This window comes from Aquila chrysaetos, chromosome 2, assembly GCF_900496995.4.
Source record: "Aquila chrysaetos chrysaetos chromosome 2, bAquChr1.4, whole genome shotgun sequence".
Taxonomy (NCBI): domain Eukaryota; kingdom Metazoa; phylum Chordata; class Aves; order Accipitriformes; family Accipitridae; genus Aquila; species Aquila chrysaetos.
Genome location: NC_044005.1, coordinates 44,633,594 through 44,657,207, shown reverse-complemented (window position 1 = coordinate 44,657,207; position 23,614 = coordinate 44,633,594). Strand labels below are relative to the sequence as shown.

Sequence of the window (23,614 nt, the reverse complement as noted above, 5' to 3'; positions counted from 1 at the left end):
CTGACACAGCATTTACATTGCAAGTTTGCATGCACAGGGCTTGTGCTGTAATATAGGAGTCCTGAAATGTGTTTAAGGATAGTAAGAATTTTTGCAAGTCTTCCATTCACTGGGAAGTACAAGGCTTTGAATGTGTTTCTGTGCTTGGAGCTTTTATTAATATTGCGTACTGCTATTTCCACAATGAAAAGTGGCTCCAGTGTGGAAGCTTGGTGTTGTACTGATACACAGTTAAATCTCAGGAATTCAAACCCTTCTAGGGAACATACCGCTTCTTGGATTAGTGAAAGTTTGTATTATTGCAATGTGGTGGTTGATAAGGCATGCATGTGCTCTACAAAGATACTGCTGAGGTTTTTTTTTCCACTGCAGATGAGTGTTTTGGCATAAGACACGCACATTTAAAGTTGTGCTAAGCACACATTCTTGCAGTAAGAGCTGCAGAGGCGGTAGCAGGCAGTTGGCTTGCTGATTTGTTTGGATTAATAGGATTTCATGTAGTTAAAACGCACACTCACAATGAAAAAGGCTCTTCTGTGCAAAAGCAGTTTTACTCATTATTTTTGCATCTATTCTGCATCTGTCTGTTGGCATAGCCATATTGGTTAGATGGGAGTGCTGTTACAATGCTACTTGAGCCTCTGCTCAGGAGAGGAATTATTCAGTGTGAGCTGAAACTGTGGCCACACTAATTAATGAGCTATGGAGTTGGTGATAAAGTATAACCTGTGTGGAATATGGGCTGAAGTTGGCAAGTGTCTTGGCAAACAGTCCCTACAAGAAAATCTCAAGAAATTGCAGGAGCTCTGAATTATCTAAAACTATATACAGCAGTTTTGGCAAGGCTCGATTAGTCTGATACTGCGTTAGCATCTACGTTAGACGAGTGAACTGCAGTAGACCTAGTAGACAGTGTGGGTGGTGTGACAAATGTGGAGGACACAAGCATTAGCCTTGGGTGGTAAGGACGTTCTGGTTAGGCAACCACAGCAACCCTGTGAAGGAGTTTTTTGTTGCTGCAGTGGAAACATTCCTCTGAATCCAGACAAATTCTGCTAGACCAGAAAGTTAACTTCTTTAATGATTGTTGGAGGCAAAGATGTCTTAATACCATAACAATTCGGTTTCTCAGCGCCTGTGTTACTGGCCAAGGCACTGCTAGTAGGAAGGCCAGCTGTGGACATGCCAGTGGGACCTTGCAAAGTTTTTCTTTGATAAGAGATGAGTAAGAGGTTTGGTAAGAGGATCCTTTGGTAAGAGGATGCAGAGAGGAAAATGACCCCTAAAAGTCAGATGCTTAGCTTTTTTGCTTTGACATACCGCAGCAATATTTGAGGACTTTGCCCAGCCTGAGTCAAGTCTCGCGGTGAGCTCAGATGGGCTCTTCTGCTGGGAGGGCCGTTTAAGCAGGAGAGGGGAAGTCTGGAAAGGCAAGTCCCTGTTCCCGGTATAGCTACTTGGGGAATTTGTCCTTGTGCTCTTCAAAAATGAGGCAAAGTGAGATGGGAGCTCTGGCGACTGGAGAGCTTAAGAGTCTGGTGCCTGCTAACAGCTCCTTGGTGGAAGGCTGCCCCCTTTGTCTAGTCTCTGCAAGACTCTCCATCCGAGGCAATTAGGATTAGCAGGCACATTTCATGCTCTGAAAAGTCAGAAAGGGAAAGAAGAAGGAGTTTTACAAAAGGAAATGCCTGCCAGGCACAGATTTCGCTCTGTTTTTGTGCAGAGAATAAACACAGACGCGAAGGTTAAAAAGCAGACTTCCAACAGCATTTAATGAAGGGCTTGGTAATGATGCAAGGGACTTAGTGACGGGAAAGAGCGGAGGCATTGCAAGGGGCAGAGTTGGCAGAGGGAGGAGCCCGAGCGACACACAGCACAGATTAGCTGTTGAGACCTTCCTAGTTCACCTTCACAGGGATTTCGTGAAACTTAAACTCTGGCAGGAGAGATGTGGCATTTTGATTTGGAGAGTCACCTACTGTTCCTGGAAGCTTAGAAAGGAGAAGGGCTGTGAATATGCCCTCGTGTGTGGGTTCAAACAGAGGTGAAGGAAGAGAGTACATGTTTCTGTAGAGACTGCAAAGTTCAGCTCTCTTCTGCCTTTTCATCTAGCAGTGTGACCTAGCCTCATTCACTTCCCCCCACCCCCAGTTTAATTCTGAAAAACACTTTTCTCTTGTAGCATCAGTTGCTTGGGAGCTGATTTCAGATGTATTGTCGTACTGATTTTTTAGTAGATTGATACGGACCTCCAGATGGAGAAATTACTGTAACCCAGATTATTGTTTATCTTCACACTGATAAGGTAAAGTCGTCTTTATTTCCCCAGCATTTTCCAATAAATAGGTTTCTGACTCCCATACCAGGGCAGTAGCTGATGCCTCTTATAGCTGATTCTGTAGGTATCAGAGGATTTCATGGTGTATGGAATAACATAAATTAGGAAGAAAGCATAAAACCCTTTCTCCAACCCTTTACTCATTATTTTTTGTTAGGGCTTCTTTATGTGTACAGACAAAATCATCTAAAAGGCTGAAAATATGCAGAAAAGGTTGAAAAAAAAATTAGTTAAATAAAATGCAGATCAGAATGTATTTTTAGTGCCTGAATGTTTTCCCTAAAAGGCTATCCTGTAGGAACCATGTTTTACTGCTTGAATCATATGGTAGTACCAGGCATGCTTTTAACACATGCTGCTATCACATGGAAATAAAGAAATGATCTCAAAACAAGCAACAATGTCTGTAGAAACTTCCTCTAACAGCTCCAGCAGTTAGCTGATTGGAGGACTCCAGCCTTGACTCCCCTTCCCAGCGAGGGGCCCATATGAGAAAAGCTTGTTTGCCCACCCACTTCTCAAACAACTTCTGAGTTGTTTCCGCCGATAGTAACAGATGTTTCTCTCTGTTTCCATAACCTTTTCCTGTCAAGTTCTTTTCATGATACAGCATCCCTATTTGCATGAAGATTTCTCTTGACTCTCTAGCCTGATAACATTCATTTCCACCTGCGTGCTTCATGGACCACCTCCATCTCTTTACACACCATTTCAGTATTGTACCCAGTATCAGAATTCTAGGAGTCTCACAGTGGTCCCTAAACAAATGGGGTTTTGCTGTTTTAAAACGTGTATGCATGCGTGCCGTTACATAGTGTAAAGCAATCAATATAGTGGAGCCTTCCCACAAAACTTCCCATCCACTGCAGCTAAAAGCATACTAAATGACAAATGAGAAAACAAACAGCTGAGCCTAAACAGTCTTTGTTCGTAAAGCTTTTCTTATAAAGAAGAAAATTGCACTTACCGGCTTCATTTGAGTTGTACAAATGTAAGAACACCTCTAAGACTTGCAGCTCTGCTTCTTTTGCAAGCAGGATTTGAGGCCTTGGTTCTCTGGTGAACTGTACTTACTGCCCTGCAAGAACGAACTTTTAAACTACTCAAACGAAGTATCGGCTGAAGCACAAGCTAAATAATTAACATTTCAGTAACAAGATACAACTATTAATTTGTGTTCAGTTGCCAAAGTCAGGCACTCACTTGTCTCATTCATCCCGTCTTTCCAGCAGTTGTTGAGCAGTTATGTTGCTCTCCACTCCTCACTAAGGTGAGGTGTAAGTAAGACACTCCGGTATGCCCATGGTTCAGATGGTACTTCTTTTTGCCTTTTTTTTTTTTTTTTTGATGGCATGAGAGATTATGAATCTTACAGATAAAAAAGGAGTGCATAAATTGTTTTAAATCCTCTCAGACTTTCATTGTGGCAAGGCTGTACTTAAAGTGATGATTGGTAGTGGTTTAGGAGGTAGAAAGAAGGAATTCCTTCCAATTTATTTGGCTGGGGTTTTTTTCTGTTCAACAGTGCGTATCTGATATTGGATGGTTGGAGAAAGTTCTTGGCAATTTGGAGACTTAGACCACAATCCATCACTAACAGCAGCTGAAAGGATTGAGATAGTTGAGATAGGATGATTTCCTACAGCAAGGAAATGAAACTGCTTGTTCCTTATTGGTCACCCTGAGTAGGATGAGGACTTCCTAAACGGTGACATTTGCTTGCTCCAGTGTGTATACGCAAAGGCTATGATAAGATACCTCATTTGTCACTGAGGAGAGTACAGGGTTTTCCTCATCTGAGAGGTTCTATGTGAATATTGCTGGCTCAGCTCTTGCTGGTTCTGGAAACTCACCATGCTGTTTCATATCTGATTTTCCAACTTCCATGTGTAGCAGGGTGACATGAGCAGGGGCATCTCTATGGGGTGAACAACGACAGAGAAGCGGGAATTCTCTCCCTTAAGGAGAAGAATTACCAGCTTGCTTGGTGAAGTGCAAACAATTCAGATAAGAGGGGAATGCATCTGAAAAGGACTTTAACCTCTTCTAGTTTCCCTGAGGGAAAACTGGACCTACCATCAAAGACAAATGCTTCCCAGATGCATTTCTGTATTAATTGTTATATGATCAGACAAAGGAAGATCTCTAACGTCAGGAAGGTAAGATGTCAAGGAGCTGTCATGACTGTACTGGGGATGGAGTCTTTGGGCAGGGCATCTCTTCGTTTTATTGTTTGTGTTTCTTGCAAATAAACTGATTTCCTTTTAAAGTCTGAAGCCTGTGGCTGGAAAATTCCCTTCCTATGTGATGCGTTATTCACTGTGTGAGTGAAGCCCTTGGGCACTTGACTGAGCTCCTATTAGGGCAGTCATCTTCGCTACCTGCAGCTGAGGCCTGCTCAAATTCCCATAGCTGATCGGACTGTGGAACTCAGCATGCTAAGCATTGCCCCTTTTAAAAGGAAATTTTGAAATAGGAATGAGCATGAATGGGAAATTGCATTTCTTCTTATTTTGTACAGCTGGGGTAAAGAAAAAATAATAGCTTTTTGAAAGTTTCAGCCTTCAGAGGGCATACACCTCTTTGAGGCTTTCTCAGTTAACATCAAAGCTGAGATCCCTTCAATGCTTAGCATATGCCGAACTACCCTTAGTAACGTTTTGTGCATCCATTCATGAAAATCGTTTTGCCCACTTCCTATTTATTTACAGCTTGCTGGTACATTGAAAAACAAACAAAATAAATCCTTGAAAATACCAGCTTGCTAGGCATACTGTTTCTACAGCATTAGGCCACTTTTAGTTAGTTAGCTTGGCCACTTCAAAGGCAGCGTCTTTGTGATAGCCTGGAACAGAGATTTGCTGGGACTTGTCAAATTCATATTCAGGACTTAATATATTTACTGTGATCAAAGGTAGTCCCCAAAACCAGAATGCCCCATAAAATACTTTAGGGTCGGAGATGTGCAAGAACCTGTTACATCTCCACTAGGCTTCAGAGATCAGTAATCACATTTCAGCTGAATTCAAATTGCTTCAGAACTGGTTGAGAGAATCTGGTGTATTCTTGCAGCAAAGAGCTTTATCCTTGGTTTATCAAATAGATTTGTCCTGTGCTTTGGGCTTCCTGGAGCCTCTGGATTATAGTAAATCTAGAACTAGTGAATGTAAAACTCATCAGCTGTGATAGATCCTTTCTGCAAGTGTAGGATAACCTCAGTATCATTAGCTACAGTTACAAATGGGCTCATAAAGAGGTAACTACTTTTCCAAGGCATTCATGCAAGTACTAATCTAGGGGGAATTTTATACCAGGGCCTAATCACTGTCTCAAATTGAGTCACAAATTAGCTTGGGGACTTTTCCAGCTTCCTCAAGCTTATCTGTAAGCATCTGAGGAAATCTTTCTCTTAGTGTCTGGCAGGTGCCCTCATAGTAAAAAGAGTGAAGGATCTAGTCTAGAAAGAAAATTGAGCTCTGGTTTCTGTTAAATACATGGGAAGGAAATTCCCATAATATGTGCATGTTCCATTTTCTTGAAACTTGTACCCCAGAGCCTGTGTAGCTCTAGAGTATTGGCACTTCCTCTGAGACTCTGATAGTAGTAGTCTGGAAGTATCCTGCTCTTCACTGAGGGAGTGCTGGAGTGCCATGGAAAGTGGTTTTGCACCGCTTTTTTCCCTTTCAGTCTAAACTCAGACACTGGCTTGCATGGCTTGATTCATAAATGAGCAATAACTAACTGTCAAAGGTTCGTTTCTCCACATGCCAAGATGAGTTGGACCCTCTGAGGGGATTGAGACTGACGGATAAATATGTCACGTGTAGGTGGCCTATAAGAAAAGATTTGAGGATTTTTTTTTTCAAGTCTTTGTTAAGACTTTTTTCCCCCCACTCTTTAAACTCTCTTGTCATGTGTTGAGTGGGGGTGGATGGAGATTGGGGTGGTGGGGGGAGTAGGGGGGGGCTGCTGAAAGCATTTATCTTCATTTCTGCCATCACCCAGTGTTTATTACGCAGTGATAGACAGACGCAGGAAAGCTGCCAATCAAACCTACGTTCACTGCATTTCAATTGGCCTTTGCTTTGGATTTCAGCATTTTGAAATCTACATCATCTCTGCAGTAAAAGGTCATTCTGTTTGTGGGGATGACAAGCCCCAGACCCTCGGGTACCCACTGCAGTCACTTGTGATCCCATCAAACAGTGGAAGACCCAGGAATCAGGACAGACTGTCAAGTGCTTGGTGAGAACTGCTGCTTGTAAGAGCCGATCTGCTGCTGCCCACATTTAAGATGCTGAAGTGTGTTGTTTGCCTCCAGGTTATACTAGAATTTAAGAGGTAACTGCATCTTCTTCTGCTCACACCCAGGCTGAAACCCTGACTGGGCAAAGCCAGCTTGAGAATGAGTTCTCACACTGCACAGTGAACAAAAGCTCTGTAGTGAGGACTTTAAGTTTTCCACACATGGTCTCAAATCTTCTCTATCAACCAATGGAAAAAGCAAACAACAAAGGTTAGGATAGCATAGTTGTGTACTGGGGGGTATTTTCCTCCCTAAATTGAATGTCTGAAATGTTTGCATGCTTTTAATCATCTTTACTGTAGGACAGTACATGCGTGCATGTGGGAGGCTTCTGGCAGGGCTTGTGATAACAAAGTGGAATAACATTTGTATATGTAGCTAGATATAATTTAATAATTACACTTCTCAATTACATAATTAGTATAAGTAGAGGTAATTACTTAATAAAAACATGTAGATCATGTATTTGCCATTAGTGTTAGGCACACTGATTTGGAGCCTTTGAGAAATGGACCAAATCCTTCTGAACGTGGATCTTTCACTCTGTGAACCTTGTTCCTTGTGTCCTAATCTTTTTGATAAAGGTGTCTGTTACCTGAAACAGTAGCTCTAGTTGATAGCTTTTGCTGGCTCTGAAATTTGTGCAGGACTGTCCTGTAGATGGGGAGGTACTGCTTTTTTTTCATCATTAGCTTTTCTGTGTAGGATGAGACTGCCTTTGGAGGTGAAGGAGATGCAAGGTTTAAATGAACACCATAACTAACCCGAAGGTTCCGGGGAAAGGGATGAGAAGACCAGAATCTTTACAGAAGAAAACTCAAAACCATTTGCCAACAGCCTTTTTATGGTATTTGTAGCATTAAGTGCAACAGTTGTATAAGCCAGATGAACTTGCTGTTCGTGGAGCAGTTAGTGATGTTGCTAGGCTTCTGTGATGCAGACGGAGCGCATGATTACTCTCCTAGGGTATGTTATTCTCCAGTTTATATATTAGTTGCTATACCTACAAAGGTTGTTCTCATTGCAAAACTTCGTAATGTTCATTTGTAATAAGATCGATACTCTGGAATTCTGTGCCCTGAGTAGTACTTCTGTTGCCTGTCTTTGCAGAGTGTTTTCCTTGTCTGACTTAGTCCTATATGGCAGTTGCTACCTAGTCAGTGATGTTAGTTACTGTTCCCCTGCAGCAAGTCCCACTGCCTGAAATTTGTACAGAAACTAGTTTTTTCTTCTCCACCTGGTGGCTGGAGGCAAGACAGTAGAAGAGCTGCCCTTGTGTACCAAACCCAGGCTTGCAATGAGGAGACTTTTAAAGATGAAACAACATAAAATTTAATTGTCCTTCTTCCACTTCTGGTTGCAAAATGTAATTTCATTAATGTGTTGAATCTGCTTTTCTCCAGTGCATATCTTTTGTTCAGAGGAGCCCTTTGTTTTGGGGGATATGAAGAACAACGCCTTGGGCATATGTAAAAGCAATGGAAATGTTCTTAATTCTGCTCTCCCAAGCGTATGTGTGCATCTGACAGAGGCAGATAGAGACTGAGCAGACCCATGGTGGAGGTTTGTCGATTGCTGGAGGCCTGGCACAGCTGAGTACACGGTGTAAAGCTGTCTGCTCAGAAGTCTTGCTCTTGGCATATTTCTGAGCTTTCTCCAGAACCAAAAATCAGGACTCAAGACAGCTTATCAATGAAAAGAGGACTAGCAGTAGCCTTCTTTGTGTCTTTCTCTTTATCAGCACTGGTCTAGAATTTACTTCCTTATTTGCCCTGCCCGCCTTGTTCTTTACTTTGCAGAGAAAACATAAACCCTGTTAGTGTGTATATGTGTTTTCAGGTCATTTTTTTTACAAGCCTGAGTGTTCTGCTGGGATTTGATAAGAAAAGTAAAAATCCAGCCACCCTAGTCTCTTCATCTTCCTCCACAACACTTTCATTTACTAGCAGTTAGCAAGCTTTTAGCTCTCTGCACAGGCAGCTGGCCTGCTGTGTACTGGATACAGAGTTGTCTAAGTGATGTCTCTTCCACTATTGCTGCTCTGGCAGCAGTTCTGAGCCAGCCCTTGTGGGAGAGCGAAGCCACTGACTTTTCTGTGTGCTTCCCACCAGAGACAGTGTGGAGATGCTGAAATCCAGACTGCGTAGACTCTGGAGGCTGTGCTTTTCCTCATTTGTGCTTGGGGATGATCTTGTTTTGCTCTCCCTTATCAAATTCTATTACCTTGAGTTTCTCTGCGTGCCAGCATGTGTGTGTAAGTGCAAGGCCTGCATGTATATGAAGGCCTTAGAGACTGCAAAATAATGAGATTTTTTACTCTAGTACTATTATGGGAGAACTGTTTCTTCTCTCCATTTGTCTCCCTAGGGATTACATTTGATGCCTCTGAGCTTTCTCCAATGTATGCCAACTTGAGTTACCCATGGCAGTTCCTTTCTGCCTGGAAAATTATGTTCTTTGTGCTAGTTTCTGAAGTATTCTGCTTAGCCTTCTGCTTCGGACTGTTGCCCAAGTCCTTGGGTGGTTAGCAAGGGGCATGGAGTCAGGGCAGCCCCCTGCCTGCTGTAGGTTGGCCCACCTAGAGCAGTGAAGGGCCAGCTTGTAGGTCCTCCTTGCTAATATTTTGTTATAGTCTTTACTATGTGGCAAATACTGTAGGCAACCTGTATCTTCTGAGTGGAGTTTACAGTAGCATCAGGAATTATGTCCACAAATGTGCATGATTTGCTAGGGCAGCGCTTTTCCTTAGCATGTATTCTGGTCTGCCTTCATAGCTGTACTAGAAAATTTTGGGTCTGTGAAAATACAGCTTCACTAGTACCAATAAGTAGAATGCATTTGCACCAAATGAATTGATTAGGATTTCTGCCTTGTGAGTCTGGGCAAGTCTTATCTCTCATCAACTTTCTTTTCTTTCAGAAATGTGTTACAGGGAGGTGCTTACCTATTAATTTCCTGTGCTCTGTGGCTTATTTAGGAGGTGTTGTCATTTCTGTAAATAAGGTTTCTTTAAGAATCTAGAGTTTTGTGTATTGGATTTTGAAAGGTTTTCTATGATTTTGTCTCCCCAGCTCTTTTCTGGACAATCTTCTGGAGGTTAAGTTGCTAATTATTTACCCCTTTTCTGTAGGTGCTGTGATTGGGGATGGACAGTCAGCCGTGGCCAGCAACATTGCCAACACCACCTACCGGCTTCAGTGGTGGGACTTCACTAAATTTGATCTGCCTGAAATCAGCAATGGTAAGTTGGAAAGGGTACCAGAACTTTCTTTTAAGTCTATACCAACCAGAGAAACCATAAGCTCTAGGATCTTCCAAAGGTAGCTGTATGTTGCAGGCCTTGGATTACTTGATTGTCTTGTGGTATTGGGAACTGTAAAATGCTTAGCCTTTTGAGAAAGTTGACTAAAAGCATGCAGAGCTGTTCTGCTCTGTCTAGTTTGTTTATTCTTGCTATCAGTAAACCCATGCATAAATGGGGCTCTTTTGTGAGCATTCTCATGGGAATACACAGTCTTCCTAGAATAATTCTGTATCCAGTCTCCTCATTCTTTTACCAACAAGTTTCTAGAGGGATGTTGTCTTTATACCTTTGCATTAGAACTTGCTAATGAATTGGATCTGAATTCTCCAAGTTATTGACATTAGTGTGGGTTAAAGTGCTGCAATACTTTCTGGTAGTTAGGGCCCTGGTCTGTTGCTCACCACTGTGTTGCAAGCCGGGAGAAGTAGATGTAGGTTCTAGCCATTTGCAAAAGCAAATTCATCCTATATCTCAGGTGAAAGCTGCTTCTGGGTCAAGAATATGAGCAATATTGCTAATTTTATTTATCTATCTATTTATTTATTTCCTCCTTCCCTTTGTGAAAATTAGACCATAGTTTTACATGTGTTCTATGGCATAAGCTAGCTCTCACGCTGGAAGAGACTTCCTTATGCAGGCACAAGCAGATTTGATGCTTGTGGTCAGCTGATTAAGGAATGACTTTTTGAGGGCTAAAACTAACTTGACTAGAAAGGCTATTTTTAACCCAGAGTGGTATCCTGATATTTCTGAAGCTGTGCAGCAAGCTATGTTGTGGCAGCCTGGGACAAAGATAGGAGGTAGGTATTCATTAATGTTTCTTTGTACAGTGATTTTTAGCTTAGGCCATATCTGTGCATATGTGAAATTCATTGTTTGACTTCTCAGCAAAACCAGATCGGGTTCTGCTTTAAGGGACTGACTTTTTTAGGGAGAACAGGGATTCTGTTTTCAGAAACACTTCTGCTTTCACAGGTAGCCATTGAAATGAATTCAGAAAAAGTTTCTCCCAGTCCCAGCCCTGTCTGTTCTGCAATTCTGGAAGTTACATATCTGGCAATAGAGGTCTCTGTGGGGTACTGTTCTGTTGCTTAAAGAACCCACAAAAGGAGCACATGTAGAGATACCATAGCAGCAGAGATGTGAGGAATTCAATCATAGAATCACAGAATGGTTTGGGTTGGAAGGGAGCTTTAAAGGTCATCTAGTCCACCCCTGCTGCCATGGGCAGGGACATCTTTCAGTAGATCAGGTTGCTCAAAGCTCCATCCAGTCCGACTTTGAACACTTCCAATGATGGGGCATCCACAGCTTCTCTGGGCAACCTGTATGGGGCCACTTACCTCCCAGTCCCTGGGAGGTCAGAGGAGCTAGGGGAAAGCCACCAGTAGCCCATCGCATTACAAAAAGCTTTCTTCCTGTGTCATTCCTACAGAGAAAGTATCTGGTGTTTCTGTTTCATCTCCTTCCTTCACGTTGTATAGAATGTTGTGGTGTAATGTTTATAGCCTGGTGGGAAATAAAAGCCCTGCTTCTAGATGGTAGCTCTCGACATTGTAAAGGGGGAAGATGCTTTATGTTTTGTCCTTGAGAAACATTCTTTCTCTTGGGAAGGAGCACGCAGTGTCATCTTGAAAGTAGAATACTGTGTTGAACTTGTGTGCCAGTGCTTTGATGTGTCTTGTTAAATGCCAAACTTTGTAGTACTAGCGTAAAGTTGTAGGCTGAGGATCAGTGTTCAAGGTGAAGTTTTGCCATGTGGTGGCAATACTTTCTATTGCCCAGCCAGACTCTGGAAGAGAATAAAAATGAATGCAGAGGGGGAAGCATCTTGCTGCTGACTTAAATTCTTTGGGACTTCTTTGCAAGCTTGTAAAGTATTTGAAGAGTGCTACAGCTGCTAATAGCTCCCCCCCCCCCCCCCCCCCCCCCCCCCCCCCCAATCTGGCTGCTGAGAAGGCTGCTGATTTTAAAAAAAAAAAAAAAAAAAACCATAAGATGTTTGTTTATAATTTATGGAATCCCATAGAAAATAAGAACCATCTGCTCCTCAAGACATCAATATTTCAATCTTCTCCCTCTCCCCTACCAGGACAATTCCATTCTGAAATAGCTTCCAATTAGCTGGAAATTGGGCTATGGTTTCTGTTATTGTTGTACCCTTCTTGCAGGCAGGGTTCCTGCTACGAGAGCATCCCCAGCCCTTCTGACTCCCCACTTTGTGCTTCATAAAACTTGGCTTGTCCATCTTGATTTATTATCATTTGGAAATGTTTGGTTTTACTCTGTTTCTTCCTTTTTACATGTTGAACCCAACTCCAACATTTCTAGATTGTTAGCCACGTCTCCCTCTGCCAAGGTCTAGTAGGGATGCATGAAGATGTAGCAGCTGTGCTCATCCTAAAACAGGTATTTGCCAAGCTTGCCTAGGCACAGAACAAAGGCAAGCTGCAAGTTTGCCAAGGTGCACAAATTTGTAGAGATATTGTGAAGCCAAATGCATAACAGTGGAGTGGTGGGTTGGAGGGTTTTTTTCTGACTCTTCACGATCTTGGAAATAAACTGTTTTCCCAGTAAAGCATGTGACCTCAATAGCTCCTTTTTTCCCATCGTTTTCTATAAATCAGAGGTGGTCATGTGAGAGAGCCCTCTTACACAGAGGGGGCTATTGCACTTTCTGGGACTGACTTGAGCCACAAGTGGTTTGGGAGTTCAGGCAGATGAAATGATGCAGCCGAAGTTTGGGACTGCCTGCCAGCTCCACTCTCCATCAGAGAAATGACTCTGCGGCCAACCTTCGTCTCTGAGCCGCTCTTCTTCCTGTTACAATTAAACAAAGAAAAGATAGTTTGGAAGTAGGGTGTTGTCCACTGAATCGGACACATCTGAGCAAGTGACAGCAGCATGATGAGTGCCGTCCTGTGATCTCGGCGGCTCGGCCCCGGCACCCTTTGGAGCCCTGGACTCAGGACTCGGCTTTGCCGCAGCAACCTCGCTAATGCTCAATCCAGCAAGCGCACGAAAGAGGACTCCGGCGGTCCTGGGGAAATGGCTTTGCAGGGACTTGTGGGATTTTAGTCTCTGCCCTGTCTTTCTCTATTAATTGCAAAATGGAAAAAGATGACTTCAGATTTCTTCTTTCCTATTGCCAGTTTTGCTTTTAATAACTCTGAAATAAACATGACCTGGTCTTAAACTGTAATTGTCAGTCATATCAGCATTGGGATGGGGAATTTATTTGGCAGCAGAGACAATGCTATCTCTGGCGTTTATTTAATATTCTTCTAGTAAGTGTTGCATATCCTTAAAATTTCCTGCAGCTAACGGGTAAGTATTGAATCGGCAAACAGTGTAGAATATAGCCTTTCCACAGGTAAAATATTTGAAGGTTTTATCTCTTGTTTATATCTCTTGAATGTAGTTTCTCTCATGCTACTCGCTGCTCGTTATTTCATTTTCTAGCCATTGTGGCTGAACTGGTCTAGTTCTTCCACAGTTAGTCATGTGTCAGGAATTTGTCCTGTTCTAACACTGGCTGGGACTTGAGGAAGGTGCTTTGATCAATACTTTGATTCACAGTGGGATGCAGAAGAACTTAAAAGAAGGAAAGGGAAAAAAAAAACCACATGCCAAACAATGTATAAATAGGAGCAGCTGTTAAGAAAGTGTCATCCTTAAGGGTGGCTAGGAGCGGATGGTGTGCCCAGCACTGTTTTCCTTTGGCAAACAGTGCTGTTGCTGCCAGCGTTCCAGGCCTTCCCCAGCTTCAAGCGTAATTATGCTGTAGGTGTAAGCACTCCAAGTTGGCACAACAGCTTGATTAATTTGTTCTCTGATGTTTCTTTTGATCTGTTCTGTTAGCTCAGTGGCTGCATTAACAACAAAAGAAAACACAAGATGAAAGGGCAGCCTTGTAAATGGTTTTCCAAAAATAGCAATTTTTTTCCCTAAAATCTTCTGTATTGGCTTCATTTTCATAGATCAGGCCTCAGGCTCAAAGAAATCAAACAGCCTGTGGCTTTGTCAAATGCATGGGTATCTTCATCCTCCCCATGTCTTGGGAATCTCTTACATGCTGTTCCTTAAAATGAAACCTTGCTGAGATCTCCACCTCTCACATTTAGACTTTTTCTGCTGGCACAGTAGGCTCCCTTGGTTCTAGGTGTAAGTGCTACCCGAGTCCCTCATCCTTTGTAAGTGAGGGAAGAGCAAAAAACCATAATGCCAGCGTGAATCATACATTGAAGGACTGAAATAAAGGGCGCGCTTTCTTGTTCAGCGCAACTTGCATCTGTGATGTTTTATGTTCCAGGCACACATCAAGGGGGAAAGATAGTTCTCTTCTGGCAGAGGAGCTCACAATCTGTTTTGCTAAGAGGCATTCACCATATGCAACAAACTTTAAAAAGAACAAGACACACAGTCATGTTGGCCATCATTGTGGACTGCTCACCAAAAACCTCTGTGCTGTGCTGAAGGAGGGGGGTGGGGGGGAGGAAAAACTGTGTAGATAGAAAATGACTGAACATGTGCTATGTGATAAACAGACTCTTGGTGACTGGTGGTCCAAACCCAACATTGTTTTAAAAAGACATTTAGTAAATGCTAGATCTGGAAGAGGATTAGAGACTCGGAAAGGAAAAAAACAGCCGTGGAACTGTAAGGTTATATACAAAACATGGCAATGTCCCTGAATCTGTAAATGGTACAGAAGAAATACAGGCATTTCTTACCTTACAAAAATAAAGATGTGGGATTCTTTTCATATGAATGTCCAAGGTTGCATTAGATTAAAAAACCCCCAAACTTTAAAAGCTGAGAAGAGATGTGGATCCTACAGACTGTCATTTTCAATAGTTACAGGAACAAGAAAGAAACATCGCCTGTGCCCAGAGAAATCAATATCTGTCTCCTCTCAAACTTCTTGCACCTCTTTGAAAAGCACCAGGAGTTCATCAGTACAGAAGGGTCCCTGGGCTAAATTGACACCCATACCTTTGGTCTGATGATGCAAGTATGCAATCTCGCTACTTGCGATATTGAGCATCAAATGGCGATAGTTAACATTGTAGAGAAACCGTGGCTACCTCATGGGAACTGCATCCTGAGCCCAGAGATGCAGGACAAAAACTTGGATATCTAGCAGAATAGGAATGAGAGAGAACAGTTCTTAGGCCCCAAAGAAAGGGACTGGACTGTATTTTCTCTTCTAATAATTTTCATAGTTGTACCTCTGGCAAATGCTCTCCCTGTGTAATGTGTAGTTTTGCTCTGTTGATGGCCTTCTTGCTTGGCTCTCTTTTAAGTAGTTATATCGGGTTTGGCTGGGAGAGTCCCAATATTCACCTCTCCAATAAGTTCCCATTCCTCCTTTTTTTTTTTTTTTTCAATTTTTTTAAATTACTGCTGATTAGAGTACACTACAAAGGAATTGGTGAGAAAGGACCCCCTTAGCCACTGAGTCTAGCTCCCTGCTGTCTTAGGCAAGCACATCCTATAGTTCCTCTTATTCTGTCTTAAAATTGATTAATTCTTTACCCCTTTCACTTCTGGCTATTCTGGTAGAAATCTTCTTCTAATTTCCAAACTTAATGGCTGCTTTTACCCACTTACTCACCTGTCAGCATTATTTGTGAAGAGAACTGATGTTTTTCTGGCACGCACTTTCTGGTATTTTTGTAAATACAATCCCATTTCCTTGCAATTTTTTTTTTTTTTCTTCTTCAAACATAAAATACATACTTCATTTCCCCCAGTCATCTTCCTAGCTCTTTGCTGGACTTGTTACTGTTTAGGGTTTAATCTTTCTTGAACATGGCTGACCAAAACTGTGCCCAGTATCCTGCATGTGGTCTCAGCACAAGGTTGTGTATCAGCACTGATATTTCTATTGTAAGTGTGCTCCCTAGTGCAGTTTAGGATTGCCATCTCTTTCACTGTTATGCTGGGTGGATGGCTCAGTCTTTGCTATGATCACCAAAGTTGATTCTCTCTTGTTTCCAACTGAGAAGCTCCTAGGAAAGCAGAAATTTATAAATGTTAACACACTCTAGAATTCTTTCGTTTCACTTCTGTTACGTCTCTGTGTACTTCAGTTCACTGTGTGGTCTGATTGTGCTCTGTTAATGAAATTACCCAACTTTGTCAACAGAATTCATCAACCAGCTCCACTCTGTGCCTAGCCCATTGATAAACCTAATAAGTAAGACTGGTTTTGAAATGAGTCACTGAAGAACTCTGCAGGAATCCTCCCAATTTGGTGGGGATTACAATAGTGCAACCTGTTGTAATGTATCCTTTAACTAGTTCACAGCATATATTACAGTTCTTGTGTTGATGCCCATTTTTCTTGTGATGACATAATGAGTACTTGAATGAAGCCTAGATCTAAAAAAAAAAGGGGGCAAATTTTAATTCTACCTTTTATAAAATTAGGTAGTATAGTCTTTAATCTGTTGTCTTTCTGTTCAACTAGCTTCAGACTAAGCACTCAGGAATTTCGTCATCTTTTGGACCGTCTGTTCTTTGGAGGGCCATGTGTATTTTAGATTCTGTTATTACAGGACTGACAGTGACTACCGTTATTTACCTTTTTCTGTTCAGCACCTTTCTGTTTATACTAGGCTGAAAATTACTGTTTTTAGCAGCTTTGAGACTGAAAAAAAGGGTTGAATAAATTTAGAGTACAGGTGTAGGTGGTTTGGTACAGAATGTAATTACATAGTCCACTTTTTATCCTCGTTTCTCTTTTTCATCAGAATTTCTTAAATGGAACAGTAGAAGTTGATACTGAACCATGTAGGAAAGCAGTGCCCAGGAAAAATGTCTTTGAGACCAGAAGAACTAAAGATGAGGTTCAGCGAGTGCTTTAAATCAGCAATGCTGGAAGAAGGAGCAGTCCTGTCTGCTTCCCTGTCATGACTTTTTTTTCTGCTGCTGCAAGTGTTTATGTGGTCATGTGGCGTACCTGTTTGGGAAACTGTTCTGGCTAAAATGTGACCTGGACAACAGTCAGTAATTTCTCAGCCATATCAGTACGCCAGTGTAGCTTGCTTTCCACAGAAGTGTTGGAAACAAAGGGCAGAGGTTGTTTCTTCTGGCAGCAGTGTCAGTTTGTTAAAGCATTGGGTTACAGCCTTAATTTGATTTGGAAGTTCAGACTTCCAAGAATGCATAAAGCATTCTTGGCACTGTTCTTTTGTTAAACTAATAAGAAATCTAGTCCAAGAAGTACCTTCATAAGCTTATCTGCAATTTTAGCTGAACAAATCAAAGCCGCTTCTAGGCTGGACTTGGTCTCATGATTTAGAAGAGAACTTCTGGACTGTAGAAGTTGACATAGTGCTCCACATGATGCTATAGCTTCAAGCATGTGAGATGGGGTATTCAGTCTTCTAGCATGCAAAGTTACTATATTGCAAAGGTGGGCTTTACTTTTATTTTTCTATATTTCTATCCCCCTTGAGTTTGAAAATTCTAGAATCTGAAATTTCCCCATCCCCAAAATAGTGGATGCAGTTTCAGCTCCAAACCTCCTGGAAGAATTGCAGTGGTTTTAGTGAAAAACTGAAGCGCATCTAGGTTAGGCTGAGGGAGAGAACATAACTCCAGCCTTGTCTTATCAAGCCACCATTGAACTGTTGGTGATGACGATGCTAAAAGGCCTTGGAACTTCATTGTACTGGGAATGGCACAAGTGCATAGTAAGATTCAGTAGCCCAAAGAGCTTGTAGCCTGCATATGCAAGGCATGGAGGGGAAAACATTTGTATGAGGTCAGCCAGCAACTCGCCAGCAGAGATTAAAGTAAAACTTGTGTTTTGTGAATCACTCTTCACTATCCTGTCGCTGAACAGTTACTTCACTGAATGCATGAGTGTCTCAAATACTGGAGTAATTAAATGGAGGACTGGATGGAGAAGTCTCTGCCCTTTCTCACTTGCTTTATCCAAGATTGGTGTAAAAATCAGCTGTCAGAAATGAATGTCTATATCTGCAGGGAAGAGTTTTTCTCTCATCTCCTGTTTATTGGAGATAAGGGGAGCTGGAAGGTAGGGGCTTCACAAGAGAAGGGGAAATGAATTAAGGTGTACTGTTTTCTAATGATACCACTGCTGGAGTTTGTCAGAGAGTCACGATTTGAGACTTGTTTGAGCTGTGCTGTCCTTTGCAAAGGATGGTGTTATGCTCAACAAAGCAGGGGTTTGAAAAAGTGCAATTGCCATTATTTCTTGGCTGAAGGCTCCAGGAGGCGAGTAGATTTCATTTCCTGGGCTCATTGCACTGTCTTATCTCTGTTTTGGAGGAAGTTTTACATTAATCAGGGTATTAACATTTCATAAACTTTTGGAGGAAGCTAAATGTCTTGAGTGCCTTTTGCATGTACTGTCCAGTCTCCAACATTAGGTTTAAATCTTACTTTATTCTCTCTTGAACCTGAGTACTTTAATCACTGTTCCTTTCTTCTTTGCAGCCTCTGTGAACGTGCTTGTTCAAAACTGCAAGATTTACAATGATGCTAGCTGCGATATCTCTGCCGATGGGCAGCTGCTGGCAGCCTTCATTCCCAGTAGTCAAAGAGGCTTCCCTGATGAAGGAATACTGGCTGTGTATTCTCTGGCACCCCACAACTTGGGCGAGATGCTTTACACAAAGCGATTTGGTAAGCATGCAGCAAGAAGTCAGGGTGGGTGGGGGTGTGAGAATTTACCTCAGAACTCAGCCTTCAGTGAGAAACGCAATAGTCTGAACATCAGTGATTGTAGTAACAGGAAATAATTTATTGGCCTTCTAACCAGCTACAAACAGAGTACTGCTGGGGAGAAACTTGTCGTATGGTCTGGACATGTAAGGTGCTGGTACGGGGGAGCTGCTAAGGGATAGTTTTTTATTCCTTAAAGAACTTCATTGTCTTAGTGGGAGGACACTTGAAGCAAGGAAATGTCTCGCAAAATTTGTGCTTGTGCAGGTCTGCTTATTCTTCTCTACCCCTTATAAAAATGAGCTTAGTATGCCATATGTTATGGGAATGCTGGAAGGGGATGAAGAAGCTGTGAGGATGAAGCATGAGGAGGGATGTCAACCTGTGAGAGAAATAACCCCTCTTTTCTTCATAGGCCCTAATGCCATTTCTGTGAGCCTGTCTCCAATGGGCAGATATGTAATGGTGGGACTGGCTTCCCGACGTATCCTGTTGCACCCCTCCACAGAACACATGGTTGCTCAAGTCTTCAGGCTGCAACAGCCCCACGGTGGAGAAACCTCTATGAGGGTGAGTGTATGTGTATCCTGTTTCTGTGTGTTTTCATCAGTGATTTTGTGTCGCTTTGGCTCTAGCCTAGTAGTTAGTTGCTGGGTTATGATAGCAAAGAGGTAGCATGCTCCAGGCCCACTGAATAATAAACATGTAAAAGAATTTATTACAGAGGTATGCAAACGTGGCAGGAGAACATAAATACAATGGAACTGTGAAACTTTACTCTGGTTTCAAATATGATGACAAACATATACATTCCTAAGTCTAGATATCATTCAGAGTACCTAGTATGTCTTTTGTACTACTTTGAGTAATATGCATCTTGTTTGTGGTACTACAGTTGGCTTTGCTGAGGGAGTTTTTCAGCAGAGGCTTCAGGATCATTTCCTAACATTCCTAAAAGTGGCTAACCTCTAGGAGAGCAGCCACCAGCAGTTTCAGGAAGGGTAGGGGCCAAGTTTCATATCATACTTGCAGACTGAAGATGAGGCTTATCATACTTTTGCCAAACAGGCTTTTGTTGGCTATTTATTTGTGAGCTTTCTATGTATATGTAGGCATATTTGGGCACTGGAATTATCTTTCTGTACTTCTGCTTTGTGGGAGAGCTGAACCATGACCCACTCTGACTTGTTTAGTACCTGAGGGAAAACTTTCATCGTTTTGCAAACTGGCAAATAGAGTGAAGAGAACATTTATGTCTTGCTTTGTTCATCAGCACAGCACAACAGCTGTTCAGCGATAGTTTAGGATGGGAAAAGCTATGTCCAGTTGATAATGCACAAGGAGAGTTGAGGAGGCAGAATTAGGTAATTTCTAAAGCTGATATTTGGGCCGGATTCAAGTTTAAGGCCATGTATTCAGGTGACTTGTTGAAGGAGATGAAAAATAGCTATTCAAACTTTTCACTTTGGGGATAACCTGATCATAGTGGAATTTATTACATGAGCAGCTTTTTTTCCCTCTCTCTCTTTTTAAAACTTTTTCTTTTAGTCTAAAAGGCTCCTCTTATTATTACTTTTGGCAGAGCTTTCCCAGTGTACAGGGGTTGCAGTGAGCCATTTGTCTGGTGGCCTTGCACTGGGGAGAGACTTGTCTCTGGGATAAATTGCTTGATTCACCTTCAGACTCTGTAGTTGCTCTCCAGACTGCTCATGATTCAGAGAGGGTCATCTCAGCTGTGTCATTCCATGAGCTGTTTTATCAGCTGATACAAAACTCTTATTTATCGTCATCATCTGCTCCACGTTATAAGGCAAGGGAAGATCAATGATGAGGATATTCTTTGGTGCACCAGTCAGCACTTTTACAGGCCTGGTTCTGAGCTACCATTCTGGTACAAGCCTCTTAAGGTAAGAGACAGAAATTAAAATGTATTTATGAAAAAAGCAGAATTTGGTTAGCAGGTACAGTTGGTGAAAGCTGTGTGGATATAAGATCACTAAGTACATGAATTCAGTATCCTGTTAGATCCCTTTAAAAGTGTAGTTTACCCTGGTACTGTTTCTTTTTTCAGTTATTTTAAGATCCTAGTGAAGTACATAGCTTTTACTGCCAGATACGGGAGTATCCCTTCCCACAGTCTTTTTACCATATCATAATAAGATAGAGACATCCTATTAGCTAAAATCATGTCTCTTCCTCTCATCTGTCCTTTACTCTAAACTCCAGTTGCTATGGCTTCTAGCCCTTCCTTTTGGAGACATATTTTTGTAGCCAGCTAAATCAGTAAGCTTCTGTCCAAATCTTCCATTTATATTTCTTCATCTCCATTTCAAACATATCTTCTTTCCCTATGGTGTGTTATACTCTTCAAATGCTTGTACCCTTGCTCTTAGTCACCATTTAGTGAAGTAATGCTTTGTATTCCCTTAATCTTTTCTTGTAATTCAATCTTCCAGCTTTCGTTTTTCTCTCTTCTGAATTCTCTCCAAAATACCCTTCTTTTTTTTTTTTCTTCCCTCATTCTGGAATATGTTTAAATGTACGTAATGTGATAAGCATAGTCTTACCAGAAACCCACAGAGGGTATTTTTTTCTGCTTTTTTTTTGGACTACAGGGCTTTACTTATGCAGTCAAAAACTGCTTTTTTTTTTCTTTTTTTGCTGTTATGGTGCATTGAAAATTGTGTACAATTTTTCCCACTCTTGCTTTTCAGACTTGCTCCACATCACTGCACTCCTGTCTTTCTCATCTGCTGTAGTTCTGGATTATTTTTCTCCAGATGGATTGCATGTATTCTAAAGGTTGCTTTTTTCATCTTTCTTGCACATGTATTTTTAGCCTCCAAAAACCTTTCCCCCACGTTTTTAAATCTATCCAGTCTAGCAGGATTTGTTAACTAATTTGCTGTTTTCCCCTTTCCCACATGATGTTTAAAGATGTTAAAAATGTCTCATTTCTGACTGCCTTGGACTTTTAGCTTTCTATGTATGTGACAGGGTCACAACTAGACCGTTTTGAATTAATTTGGTTAAAGAGCCTTCCTGTGGGATGATGTCGAGTATTTTCAACATTCTTGTGTGTTGTTGGTCATCTTTGTGCAGTCTGTAGGACCAAGCTTGGAAAACAATAAACTATTAATCTTGTAAATACTATTCCTTCATCTAGCTGTAAAAATGAGATCACCTACAGATATTTCTTCTGTCTTGAGTTTTGCAATGAAACTGCTCCATGAGTTTGTAGTACTTTTCAAGGCATGCAAAATGAAAATAGAGCTTTAAGTAGGAAACTTTATAATATTCTTAGCACACTGTCTTTACAATGGCTGACGTATTCATATTCATTTGAGTAAAAAACCTGTTTGCAGCTTGGCCAGCATGCAGTAGAAAAATGTTTAGGAAGCTTGGTGAAACTGTATTCTTCAATCTCTAATTTAATGTGTGCATTACAGAGAATCAGAAAGCATCTTTGTTGCCTCTGTGGCAACAGCTTGTAATACATAGCAATTGTTACTCAACTTCTTAATTAAAAATAAGTCACAGCCATGTTCTGAAGCAATGCTTTGTGGATATTTTAATTTTACATTACTCACAAAACTCCCAAGAGAGAAATTAAAGAGAAATGCTACATCAGATTCTATGAAAATTCTTGTAAGTTGTCTCACAATTGTTCTTTCCTTCCCTGACGCCTTTCTATTTGCAATCAATGAAATGGGAGACTAGGGCTTGGCAATGTGGCCTATAAGTCACTGCAAAAGCGTGGCAACCTGCTGAGGAGTGAAATACAGTGATTATTTCTGCTTCCAGTTAACTCCTCCTCCACATCCTTGACTAGCAGTCAGTGGAATACATGTTTCTATTCCTCAGAGAGTTTCCTCCATCTTGCTGTTGAAATAGAGGCTTTGAAGATGCAATTAATTAGTTTTGTTATGTGAAACTCCAATACATTTAATTGCACCTAAAAATTCACTGGCTGCTGGTGTAATTTTCAGAGTTGGAGAGAAATGTTCTGTCTGAGAACTACAGCACTTTTGGACTATACTAAGGAGCATTTTGGTTATACAAGTGTGCATTGTCTATATGCATCTTGCTTCTAATATTTCAGAGAGATTGGGTAGAGTTCTACAGGTCAGGGCTGACGTGATTCGACAGTTATGAATTCTGTTCAGAAATGGAGTAAAAGTAGTGAATTGTCATCAAATATGGTAGTCATGAGCTAAAGGTTCATGCTCTTTCTGTTCCCTCCCTTCAGCTTGATCTGCTTAGCATTTCAGATGGAAACCTGGCTTTGCTAAAGAACAAGTTTCATTTTCACACTGAGGCTTAAAAAGCTCTCTAGTAGTGTTGACTTTTAACAAGAGTGGTATGCATAAGCTTCATTTTTTTGTTGTTGTGTTTGTGGTTTGTTTTTTTTGCAAACCTAGCTAACATCTCTGAAATTTATCTGTAGCTGGAGAGTACAGGTGAGGAATTGCTTTTAGCAGATCTCTAGCTTGGAGTGGTACAGGTCGCAGCGGTACTGGGAATTGTCTGGAAATATTTGAGTTTCAGAGATGGGAAGTTTGGAGAAAGGACTCCAAATATGGACTAAGAATAGGTTTTGCAGCCTATTTTGAAAGCGCAGATGGAGCTGGTCTCCAAATAAAGAGGATCTGTTTTCAAGCTGCTTGGGTCTAGGGTGATTTCTGAATTCCACATGATTCTAAGAGTATACATAGGTTAAAGAACTTAGAAGAACATGAAATTAGAAACTTGGTCAGAGCTGAAGTTCATTAGAAACATAGAAGAGTAAGGATCATATTGCCCTAGATCCGTTAGCAGTGGATATTAGTGAGAAAGGCGGCCAGAAGGTAGTTTTATTTCTGGCATTCACAAATCTGATGCCCTTGCAATGTTTAATGTTTTTCATTTTACCCAGAGGAAGCTAACTCTGAAATATCAGAAAAACATGATTACTGTAATCCAAATT

At 41.4% G+C, this 23,614-nt stretch overlaps 1 protein-coding gene across 5 annotated transcripts in view; it reads left to right on the top strand.

Annotated features, from left to right (window-relative positions):
* AMBRA1 (autophagy and beclin 1 regulator 1) overlaps nt 1–23,614 on the top strand; it is a 135,872-nt gene that overhangs the window by 73,030 nt on the left and 39,228 nt on the right. For all 5 annotated transcript variants that reach the window (XM_029997088.2, XM_029997078.2, XM_041129673.1 and 2 more), the window contains 3 exons: nt 9,775–9,885; nt 18,421–18,609; nt 19,064–19,218. In XM_029997088.2, the coding sequence (XP_029852948.1) occupies nt 9,775–9,885; nt 18,421–18,609; nt 19,064–19,218 (455 nt within the window). The remainder of the gene's footprint in view (nt 1–9,774; nt 9,886–18,420; nt 18,610–19,063; nt 19,219–23,614) is intronic.